The sequence below is a fragment of the Notamacropus eugenii genome, chromosome 1 (genome assembly GCF_028372415.1).
Source record: "Notamacropus eugenii isolate mMacEug1 chromosome 1, mMacEug1.pri_v2, whole genome shotgun sequence".
Lineage (NCBI taxonomy): Eukaryota > Metazoa > Chordata > Mammalia > Diprotodontia > Macropodidae > Notamacropus > Notamacropus eugenii.
This window is the reverse complement of record NC_092872.1, coordinates 621449098-621461560: the sequence shown is the minus strand read 5'-3', so window position 1 is coordinate 621461560 and position 12463 is coordinate 621449098. Positions and strand designations below refer to the sequence as shown.

Below are 12463 nucleotides of genomic sequence, written 5' to 3'. Positions count from 1 at the left end.
GATTAAAAAATGGATGTTAATTTAAGAATTTCTTCACGTCTTAAGAATTAATAAGTGTGATGAATAATATGATGTTTCCTTTTCAAAAAACATTTTAACATAATAACCAACTGCACTAATTTCTTTTTTTAGCGCTGCAATAATTTCAACTCCTGCCATTGTAATACTCATTACTCACCTCCAGATTGCAAGAAAATGTCTTTCTTATCATGGGGAAGTTATGATGATGGGCATTTAGCAAAGCCTGGTTAGTATCTAAAATAAATATTTTGAATTAGATGCTTATATGTAGTGGTATAACTTAAAAATTCTGGCACATAAAACCAAAATGTTTACATGATGGCAATCTTGAGTTCAAATTCCAGATTGACTGGTAGCTTTGTCACCTTGGAAAAATAACTTTACCTCCTTTTCCTCATCTTTAAATGGGGATAACACCTACACAGTTTTCCTTAAAGGGTTGTTGTGAATGTGCATCAAATGAGATACTATCTAAAAACACTTTATAAATTAAAATACATTATATAAAACATCAAATGTACTCTAAGCAATTCTGTAAGATGATAAATGGCAAAAAGGTGGCAATTTGCACTGGTAGAGGGGTTATTTTCATAATTTTAGTCCCTTATATGAGTGAAATCATAGGCCCATTCACTATTGTTATATTAAGATCAAAAGTCCTACTCAGATGCCTTCTTGTGGTGGGGGCTTATTTTGCATTCTTGAAGGTTATCAGAACAAAACACAAACTCTGGTACAATCTACTACAATCTGTAAGAGCATAGAGGATATCCAGTGGTGTTAGCCATATCAGAGAGATGGAGGAACAAATGACTTAAGAAGAGGAAGGTTGATAGGCAGTTAGGTGGCTCAACAGACAGAGTGTCGGCCCTGGAGAGAGAAGACTTGAGTTCAAATCCAGTCTCAGACAATTGCTAGTTGTGTAACTCTTGGCAAATCACTCAGCTCCTGTTTGTCTAAAAAGACCTCTTCTGAATAAACTGCCTTGTAGCTGAGGGGCTTGCATAGGTCAATGAAACTATGAGTTGTGCTATGCAGGGTTACCCAAAACAGACAGGTCATGGTAGAGAGCTCTGATCAAAAAGAAATGGTGATCCACTGGGGAAGGAAATAGCAAATCACTTTGCTAAGGAAACCCCATGAGAAAAATGGTCCATGGGGTCACAAAGACATGACTGAACAACTGAACAACAACAGAGAAAGGCTAATCAACAGAATGTTGATCACTCGATGATGAATTTGTAGATCATGGAGACCTGTGAAGCAAATTAGAAACAGAAAATAACTCTTAGTCTCATGACCCCTCTTCCTCATCCTCTTTCCACAATGATGATGGAAAGTAGGGAAAAAGGGAATAGATGATATTAAGAATCAGAGCATTCTTATTCCATCTACAAACATGAAATCAACAATTGGTATTCCTAAAGTATAATATTTTTTCAAACATCAATGTGTTTTTACATTACTAGAGAAACTGAAACATCCATATTGACATTTTAGGATTATAGAATCGCTAGAAAACAAAGAGATTACCGTGAAGTGGAAGAATAACTTAGAGATGAATACAGAAGTTGATAGAGTAGTTTTTATCATATGCCAAATGATTAGAAACAGTTGTTCTGTGGAAGACTGGTTACTTTGTCTTGCTGCATATTCAGGATGGTTATAAGCAAATGGACCACTCTTAAAATAATTGCCTCTTATACACCAGCATCTATTCTAAAGAAATTCTCTCAGCAATTTAACAAGAATATAAATAAAATGTAAGGAACTCTTTTTGAGAAGGGACTCTGTTTTGTTTTTTTTTTGTATTTCCAAAGTGCTTAAGCACTACCTTACATACAGTATATATTTGTGGAATAGAACTGAACATCTTTCAAACTGTCAGCATTTACTTTAATATTTGGCAACTTTAATGAGGAGATAGACATAGAGAGGATAGCAAAAACTATGCTTTAAACACAGTACAGGATTAAGAAATGGAATATTCCAAAGGTTTGTAGCCTACTAAGAAGCCCCATACATTATGAACATTTCCTTCATGAAGAGCATCAGGTCACTGAATATGGTGAATCTGTCAGTAATTATTTATAGTGTACTCACTGCATTCCAGAAACTATGCTAGGGACTGGAAGGAAGACAGAAACAGTATTCTGTCCCCAAAGACATTTTAAAGGGGGAAGACCACATGAAAATATCTATCTACACATAAGAGTAATTAGAAGGACATTTCAGAGGGCAGACTGTAGCAATGGGGAACCTCTTTTGAAGGTGGGATTTTGTTTGAGCCTTAAAAAGAGTCCAGGGAGTAAATGCAAGGAGAAGACCATTCTAGGTGTAGGGAATAGCCTTGTGAAAAGGTATAGATTCTAAACATGTCTTTGTGCCGTGAAAAGTAAGGAGGCCAGTGTCACTGTATTGCAGAGTACATTGAGAAGATGGTATAGTTAGAAAGGGTATGGATTGTGAAGGATATTGAAAACCAAACAGAGCATTTTATATTTGAATTTAATGTGTAGTGGGTATGCCATGGTCAGATCTGTTCTTTAGGGAAATCACTTTGATGGCTGAGAGGAGAATAGTTTAGACGAATAGAAACTTGAGTCAGGAAGGGCAATAAGAAGGATATTTCAATAGTCCAGGTATGAGGTGAGGAAAGCCTGTACCAGGAATGTAAAAAATACTAAAGTACACGAAAAAATAAAAATGAGAAGATACAGCACCCAATAAAACGTATCTGACTTGATAGATTTAAATACATGACCAGTGTTGAAAAATGAGAACTAGATAAAAAGACATTGATGTGGACTATCATCATTTCTTATGGAAGTTTAAATGATTTAAAGAATCCACAATGATGAGAAAGCCAAAAGAGCTTAGATATATTCATAGGCAGTCAGTTATCCAGTAAGTATTTATTAAGCCCTTATTAGTGTCAGATACTGTGCTAAGGGGTGAGGATGTAAAGAAAGGCAAAAACTATTCCCACCTTCAAGGAGCTCACATTCTAACGGGGAAGATTACATTCATGTAACCATGTCAGGTCTCTCTTTTCTCTAGGCTGTCCCCTCTAGGCAATTTCTCCCACTGCCTTATAGTGTCCTGTGCATTCCCCTTTTCCATTGTTCTGTGTCCCAGAACAGATTTTTTGGACACCTTTCTTTCCTGGTTTTCGTCCTACCAATCTGATTACTTCTTCTCCCTCTCCTTTGCTACACCCCCTTCCAGTTCACGACTTTTAATCATAAGCATCTCTCAGGTTTCTGTGTATATCCACTTCTCTCTTCTTCCTCATGCTTGGCTATCTTATTAGCTACTATGGATTTAATTACCATCTTTATGTTGATGGTCCTGAAATCAACCTCTGTTGCTCAATCTCTCTACTGACCTCCAATCTTGCATCTCCAACTGCCTTTTAGATATCTTTGAACTGGATGTCCAATACACATCTTAAACTCCACTCAACAGAATTCATTACCTTTCCCCCTAAACCCTTTCCCTCTCCTGTGTCCCCTATTACTGTAGAGAGCAATACCACCCTCCTTTTTCCATCAGACTCGCAGTGTAGGAGTCTTTCGGAATTACTCACTGTCTCTCACCAATCATTCAAGATGATGCTAAGGTCTATCAGTTCCTCTTTGTAACGTCTCTTGAATATAACCTCTTCTTTCTGACCCTGCCAATACTCTAGGGCAGGCCCTCATCACCTGATGCCTTGATTACTGCAATAGCCTGATCGTGGGTGGGCCTCCATTCTCAATTCAGCCACTAATGTGATTTTCTAAAAATGCAAGTCTGATCATGTAACACTCTCTCCACTCCCTAAACTCCACTGTCTTCCTATTGCTTCCAGGAACAAATATAAAATGCTCTGTTCAAAGCCCTTCATAACCTAGCTCCTTCACACCTTTCTAGTCTTCTTATATGTTATTCCCTGACATTGTTGTGTTTGTCCTTCATTTTCAAAGAGGACAGTGACATCAGAGAAATGATGACATGACTTTATAATACAATTTGAGATCTGGTAGAGCTAGGTTACCTTCCCTAGAATTTCTTTTCATTAGTTCCCTTGATATTCTGGACCTTTTGTTCTTCCAGATGAATTCTGAGATAATTTTTTCTAGCTCTTGAAAATAATTATCTGGTAGTTTGATTGGTATGGCACCGAATAGGGAAATTAATTTAGGTAGGATTGTCATTTTTATTATATTAGCTCAGCCTACCGACTAGCAACTGATGTTTTTCCACTGAGATATGACTTTATTTGTGTGAAAAGTGTTTTGTAATTGTGTTCATATAGTCCCTGGGTTTGTTTTGGCAGGTAGACTCCCAGATATTTTATAGTGTCTACCGTAGCTTTAAATGGGATTTCTCTTTCTATCTCTTGCTGTTGGGCTTATATGCAGATGACTTGTCTGGGTTTATTTTGTAACCTGCAACCTTGCCAAAGTTGGTTTATTATTTCAAGTAGTTTTTTTACTTGATTCTCTGGGATTCTCTAAGTGTATCATCATATCATCTGCAAAAGAGTGATTATTTAGTTTCTTCTTTGCCTATTCTAATTCCCAATTTATTTTTCTTCTTTTATTGCTAAAGCTAACATTTCTAGTACCATATTGAATAACAGTGTTGTTTAGTATCTATTATTTTCTTGTAATATTTATGAGATAGGGGTCTGAAGCTCCCATATAGTTGACATGCCTTTGTTTTCTTGATCTCAAGCCATGTTTTCTAATATATTTTAAAAAATTCTTTCACATGCAAATACCAAGTAATTTCAGTAGGAACTAAACAACTTTGTATTGTAATTGATCTTTGAAGGAAAAAGGAACTCTAAAAGTAGAAGTGAGGAAGAAGTATATTCTGTTAATAGGGCATGACTTGTTTGAAGACTTAGGGGTGGGAAAAGGAATATTGAGTTTGATGAACATTAAATAGGTTAGTTTGGTTAGAACATGAAATACTGATAGAGAATAGTATGAAATAGGGATCTGATGGCAAATTGAAGCCAAATTGTTCAGAGATTTAAATGTTAAGCTGAGAAATTTTATTTTGCATTAAAGGCAGCCACTGAAGATTCTTGAGTGAGAGAGTGATGTGATCAGACCTGTATTTTAGGAATATTTATTTTACAGTTTTATGGAAGATGGACCAGAGAGACTGGAAGGGAGATGAATTAAGGAGGCTGTTCCAATAGTCCATGCAAAAGGTGATGAAGGCCTGAATTAGAATTATGGCTGAGTAAGTGATGATGACACTGAGAATATCAACCTAGGTAACCATATGGATGATAGTGCCCTTGACAGGAAGAGGAAAATTTGGAGGAGTCATAGAGTTTTGCAGATCTTGAATTTGAGATGCATATGGGACATCTAGGTAGCACAGTGGATAGAGTGCAGAGCCTGGAGTCTGGAAGGTCTGAATTCAAATCTGGTCTCAGATACTAGCTGTGTGACCTTGGGCAGGTCACTTAAACCTGTTTGCCTCAGTTTCTGCATCTGTAAAATGAGTTGGAGAAGGAAATGACAAACCACTCCAGTATTTTTGCCAAGAGTAGGGTCATGAGTAATTGGTCTACTGAAGTTACTGAACAACAAAAATAGGACATCTAGCTGAAGATATACAGTAAACACCTGCTGATGTGGAACTTGAGGTAAAGAAATTGGTGGGGCTCTATATAGTATAGATTCATCCACAGAGAGATGAGAAGTGAGACCATGAGAACTAATGAGATAAGTATAGTAAGGAGATAAAAGAAGATTCAAGACAGAACCTTGGCAGTCAATCCATGCTTATGGTTGAGAAATGGATAACAGTAAAGGAGATTAAGATGGAATTATCTAATCATTAGAAAGCGAGAATCAAGATAAAGTAGTTTAGAGTGACTACAGGAAGAGAGAAAATAAATGAGGGACTGGATGGTTGACAGATAGGTCAAGTAGAATGGAAACTATGAAGAAGTCTTTGGATTCAGCAGGTAAAAATTGTTGTTGTTGTGTTCGTTCTTTGTTGCCGAAGAAGACCATGCCATCAGAGACATGATAACATGACTTGCAGTTGACTGAGTGAGAGAGGGCTGTGCAAGGTCACCAGCCTCGCTTCTCCTCCAGAGCCATCTGAATCCAGTGATCATATATTCATCAGAATGACTGGAGATGACCCAGGATGCACTGGGAGACCTTGATCTCCTACAGGCACTCACTTAGGGTGAGGTGATGCCTTGGAGAAGCAATATCAGTTAGTATCAGTTAAGTGTTGGGGTTGTAAGACAGATTGCAAAGGGCTGATGAGTGGAAGGTAAGGAAATGTAGGCCATGAGTGTAGATATACTTTCCTGGTCTCCTCCACTGCTAGCATTTTCTCCTCTAAGGTTCCTTTATATTTTCTTTAGAGATTTTTTTTACATACTTATATATGTGCATGTTGTGTCTCCTGTTAGTTCATGAGTTCCTTGAGATCAGAGAATGTTTTCCTCTTTTCCTTGTGAGTGTTTGTTGATTGATTTCTAGGAGTTTGGCTGTGAAAGGCAAAAGAGTAAATGTGTTAATTTCAAAGGGCAACAAAGTTAAATATATTTTTAGGATAAGTGAGAGACATGGGTATGTTTTTGGTTAATGCTAAGGGAACATTGGATAAATGGGGTTTAAAAATGATTATAAATTATCAAAAAGAGGAGATAAGAGGATAAGAATTGAGTACAATTGAGAGTTTTGTGCTTCATAATATTTCAGAATTTATGGAGAAATTCAAGTCAAGCCAGTAGTTTCCAGACTCATTCCCTGCCTCTTAACCTTTTCTTCTTTTTTTGAAAAGTGGGACATTTGCATTTTCCACTACTGTGCTTGTTCATTATCCATGATTTTTTCAAAGATCAGTAACAGTGCTTCAGCCTTACATCTTTCTGTAGTTTAACTGGGAAGCTATAGTCCATTTGAGCCTGGTTATTTGAATTTCCCAAGGCCAAATAGGTCCTCTTTAATAATTGCAAGTGTACAGGGATGACTTAGAATTGGCCTCAACTAATTTGCTTTAGCTGCAAAGTTAAAGGATGAACTTGTTGTTTGGGACTTCAATTATATTTCCTTGCCAGGGGCAGATTTTGATTATTCTTCCTTGATAGACATGAGTGTCCATTTTTTCTTGATTACTAACATTTGAGGGATGTCTGGAGTAAGCCAACCTATTATAGACCTGAACTGCACCTACCGACCTAGTTAGGCCTATAAAAGAGAAAAAAAAGACTGCTAAAAACCAAAATGAAATAATAAAAATGAGTAAGTGAAGGAGAAAGAACTCAGTCATATATGGCTACTATGGCGATAGAGAAAATCTGGGTTATACTCAGAAGATAGTGGAAAGAAAAGGCACTCCTACTTCAGTGAGAAATGTCAAATGGTCAAAAGCCCAAAAATAGCTTTTGGAAGAATGTCATAAGGACTTTAAAAATCAAATAAGAGAGATTGAGGAGTAATTAGAAAAAAGTAAGAGCAATTCAAGAAAATCAACAAAATTATGAAGAGAGTCAGGTGATTGGAAAAAGAGATTAAAAAAACTTAACTCCTTGAAAACTAGAATTGGAGAGAGTGAAGTGAATGATGTCATAGGATACCAAGAAATAATAAAATCAAAAGAATGAAAAAAGAGAAGAGAATGTGAAATATCTCATTAGAAAAAACAAGTGACTTGGAAAACAGATAAGGAGACAACATAAGAACTGTTGGACTATCTGAAAGTAACGATCAAAAAAGGACTTTGATATATATTATAAGAAATTATTAAGGAAAATTGTCTGGAAGAACAAGAGGTTAAAGAAGTAATAGAAAAAAAATTTATTGATCACCACCTGAAAAAAATCCTAGGAAGAAAATTTAAAAGAATATCATAGCTAAGTTTTAACATTCCAAGTTAAGGAGAAAATATTAGAAGCAAGAAGAAAAAAATTTAAATACTGCAAAACTACAATCAAGACTACAGAAAACTTAGTAGCTTTCACACTAAAAGACCACAGATCTTGGAACACTATATACTTCAAAGAGCAAAAGATCTGGGGTTATTAATAAAAACAACTTACCTAGCAAAATTCTGCATAATCCTAAGTGAAAAAGAAATGTACATTTAATGCTTGAAAGACTTTTTAGTTCAAATTTGTTACAAAAATGGAAAATACAATATATAAGATCCAGGAGAAATATAAGGTAAACATTAAAGACGAATTATAAAGGACTCAATAAGATAAAATTGTTTACTTCCTACATGGGAAAATGTTGTCTGTACTCTTGTTATCGTTACTTAGGTAATTTGAAAGAAGGGTTGAGAATAAGCTGAGTAGATGGGGTGACTCTAAAAAACAAATTTGGGTAGGAAATTGTAAAAAGGAGTAATTGAGGTGTGAAAGAAAGTACTGATAACAGATGAAGCAATTGGAGTGGGGGGCTGGTAGTGCTGCAGTCTCACTCTCATAGGATCTGGGGTAAAGAGGGAACAACATATGCATAAAAAAATGTATAAAAATCTTCTAAACTTATATAAAGACATAAGAGGGTATGAGGACAGGATAAGAAAGGGACTTTGAAAAGTGTGTGTAGATTAAGATTTAGGAGAATGAGAGAAGTTAAGGGAGGGATTAAGAAGGATGGATAAAAAAGAAATAGGAAGGAAAGGGGAGATGATAAGGAAAGGATTCTTTAAAAGGGTATGGTTTAAGGGGGTAGTGGGTAGAAGTAAACTAGACATCTGAGGGATAGAGTAAAAAGAGGCTGAGGAAAATAGTGAGGAAAAAATAGGATGGAGGGAAATACACAAATAGCTGTTGTAACTTTGAATGTGAATGGGATGAAATCACCCATAAAACAGAAATGGATATTAGAATGATTAAAAATCAGAATCTGAAAATATTTAAACATTTAAAACACATTTAAAAATGATACAGAGATAAGAGAAAGGACTGGAATAGAATTTATGCTTTAGCTGATGTAAAAAAGGCAGGGGTAACAATCATAATCTCAGACAAAGTTAAAGCTAAAATAGGTTTAATTAAAAGAGATAAACAGAGAAACTATTGACAATCTCAGTGAAATGGATGAATATTTATAAGAAATAAATTGCCCAGATTAACAGAAGATGAAATAGAATACCTAATCTCATTTTAGAAAAAAATGAGCAAACCATCAGTGAAAACTCCCGAAGAAAAAATTCCCGGGACCAGATAGATTCACAAGTGAATTATGCCAAACATAAAAGAACAGTTCCAGTACTATGTAAACTATTTGGAAAAATAGGCAGTGTCCTTCTAAATTCCTTTTGTGATACAAATGTGGTGCTGATACCAACCAGGAAGAGCCCGAAACAGAAAGAAAACTCTAAACCAATTACTCTAATGAATATTGATGTAAAAAATTTAAAATACTAGCAAGGAAATTACAGTAATATATCACAAAGATCTTACACTATGACCAGGTAGGATTTATACCAGGAATACAGGACTGGCTCATTATGAGAAAAACTATTGGCACAATGATCATATCACCAACAAAACCAACAAATCTTATGATTGTCTCAATAGATGAAACAAAAGGCCTTTGATAAAATAAAGCATCTATTCCTATTCAAAACGTGAAAGCATAGAAATTAAATGGAACTTTCTTTAAAATGATAAGTAGTATCTAACTAAAACTGTCAGGAAACATTATTTGTAAAGCTAGAAGCCTTCCTAATAAAGTCATAGATGAAGCAAGAATGTCTATTCTCCCCGTTATTATTCAATATTATACTAGAAATGCTAGATCAAGTAAGAAAGAAGGAAATTGAAGAAATAAGAATAAACAACAAGGAAGCAAAAAGTCACTTTTTGTAGATGACATGATGATAAACAGAGAACCCTAGAGAATCAAGTAAAAAAAAAAAACTAGTCAAAAACAATGAAGGGCTTTAGCATAGCTGCAGGATGTAAAAGAAATCTATGTAAATCATTAACATTTCTATGTATTACCAATAAAACTCAGAAGGAATGGATAGTAAGAGAAATTCCATTTAAAATAATAGCAGACAGTACAAAATACTTGGGAGACTGCATACCAGGACACATATAAAAACTATATGAACATGATTCCAACATACTTCTGATGCAAATATTGATCTAAACACCTGAAGAAATATTACTTGCTCATGGATAGGTCAAGCTAATATAACAAAGATGGCAATTTTAACTCAATTACTTATTCAGTGCCATACCAATCATACTACTAAATTTTATAGAACTGGAGAAAAATAACAAAATTCATCTGGAGGAACAAAAAAATATGGGAATCTATGAAAAAAAAGAATTCATGCTCACCTCTTGAAAAAATTTCCAAATCTCCCAGGAATATTATAGCCAAATTCCAAAGCTCACAGATCAAAGAGAAAATGAAGGATTTTTCATTAGGGTAATTGGTTTAATTTTCTTTCTCGTTTTTATCTTCCTGGTTGGTATTGGCACCATATTTGTGTCACAAAGGAAGGTGGCTGAGTAGTTGTAGATCTCAAACTATACTAAAAAGTGGTAATCATCAAAACAGTCTGGTACTTGATAAGAAATAGAGTGGCTGATCAGTGGAATAGATTAGGTACAGAATATATGGAGGTAAGTGATTACAGCAACCTAGTATTTGATAAACCCCAAATCCAAGCTATTGGGTCAAGAGCTCATTATTTGACAAAAACTGGAAAGCAACGTGGCAGAAACCAGCCATAGACCAATATCTCATTCCATATACCAAGATAAGGTCAAAATGGATACATGATTTAGCCATAAAGGGTTATTGGTTGCTATCCCTCCTAATTGAAGAGGACCAAAAATGACATCACTATATTGGCATCAAGGTACAGTGTGTCTGACTGTGGCTGATAGATCAGTACAAACTCAAAAGATCATAGGTAGCCAATGACTTCATGAGGCAACAGGAAATATTAAAACAAAGACTTTTAAAATTGAAAAACGTAAGGTATCTCATAGCAAAAACAACTGACGTGGAAAGCTGAAGTGGGAAATTTTAGGGGTCATTGGAGTATCTCACAGTCACGACAAAAAAAAGAGCCACATTGTATTTCAAGAAATCATAAAAGAAACCTTTCCAGACCTCTTAGAACCAGAAATAGAATCTATCGGCCACTTCTAGAAAGAAACCTCAAAATGTAAAGTCTCAAAACATTATAGTCAAAATTCAGAGCTTTTAGGACAAAGAAAAGAATCTTGCAAGCAGTCACAAAGAAGGAATTCTAGTACTAAGTTAGCACATACTGTCATGAAGGAATGGAGAGTTTGGAATACTGTATTTCAGAATGCAAATTTTAGGCTGCTTGTTCATTCTGCAGTGCTCAGCATTCCTTGTAGTCTCACAGCCATATATTGCTATTGGAAAAAACCACAGCTTTTTCTATTTGGTCCTTTGTCAGCAAGGTGATGTTTCTGATTTCAGTATGCTATACAGATTTGCCATAGCTTTCCTTCCAAGGAGCAAGTTTCTTTTGATTTCATGGCTGTAGTTGCCATCTGCTGTGATCTTTAAGACCCCAAAACGACTTTCATTTCTTCTCCCTCTATTTACCAGGAAGTGATGGGACAAGTAGTCAAGATCTTTTGATGTTAAGCTTCAAGTCAACTGTTAACACTCTCCTCTTTCACCTTTATCGAGAGGTTTCTTAATACTTTCTGCCATCATAGTGGTATCATCTGCATATCTGAAATTGTTAATATTTTTCCCAGCAACATTAATTCCAGCTTTTGATTCATCTACCTGGCATTTGTACTCTGCATGTAAGTTAAATAAATAAGGTGACAGTGACCTTGTACTCCTTTTCCATTCGTGAACCAATCAGTTATTTCATGTTCCTTTCTATGAATTCTTGCATATAGGTTCCTTAAAAGATGACCTGGTACTCCCATCTCTTGGACTTCCCACAATTTGTTGTGATCCACACAGTCAAAGGTTCTAGTGTAGTTAATTAAGTAGCAGTAAATGTTTTTCTGGAATGCCCATCTTTCTGCATAATCCAATGAATACTGGCAATTTGTTCTCTTTCCTCTTCAGCTCTTCAAAAACCAACCTGCTCTTCTGGTAATTTTTGGTTCACATACTACTGAAACTAGCTTGCAGAATCTTAAGCAAAACCTTGCTGACGTGAAATGAGTGGAGATGTTCAGTAATTTGAACATTCCTTGGCATTGCCCTTCTTTAGGATTGGGATGTAAATCGATCTTTTCCAAACCAGTGACCACTGTTGTGTTTTTCAATTTTGCTGGCATACTGAGTACAACACTTTAATATCCATCATCTTTCAGGATTTTAAATAGCTCAGCTGAAATTCTATCACCTCCACTAGTCTTAATTGTTAGCAGTGCTTTCCAAGACCCACTTGATTTTATTCTCCAGGATGTCTGGCTCTAGATCAATAACCATACCAT

General features: G+C 35.5%; 1 protein-coding gene across 9 annotated transcripts in view; it reads left to right on the top strand.

Annotated features, from left to right (window-relative positions):
• LOC140520807 (disintegrin and metalloproteinase domain-containing protein 18-like) overlaps positions 1-12463 on the top strand; it is a 131887-nt gene that overhangs the window by 109839 nt on the left and 9585 nt on the right. For 7 of the 9 annotated variants that reach the window (XR_011972649.1, XM_072635119.1, XM_072635121.1 and 4 more), the window contains one exon: positions 133-247. The exons of the other annotated variants lie outside the window; for them this stretch is intronic. Coding sequence is in view for 6 of the 7 variants with exons in the window: in XM_072635119.1 (XP_072491220.1) it covers positions 133-247 (115 nt within the window). In the remaining variant the exon portion in view is untranslated. Of the gene's footprint in view, positions 1-132; positions 248-12463 lie in introns of those variants that run through there. 9 annotated transcript variants of the gene reach the window in all.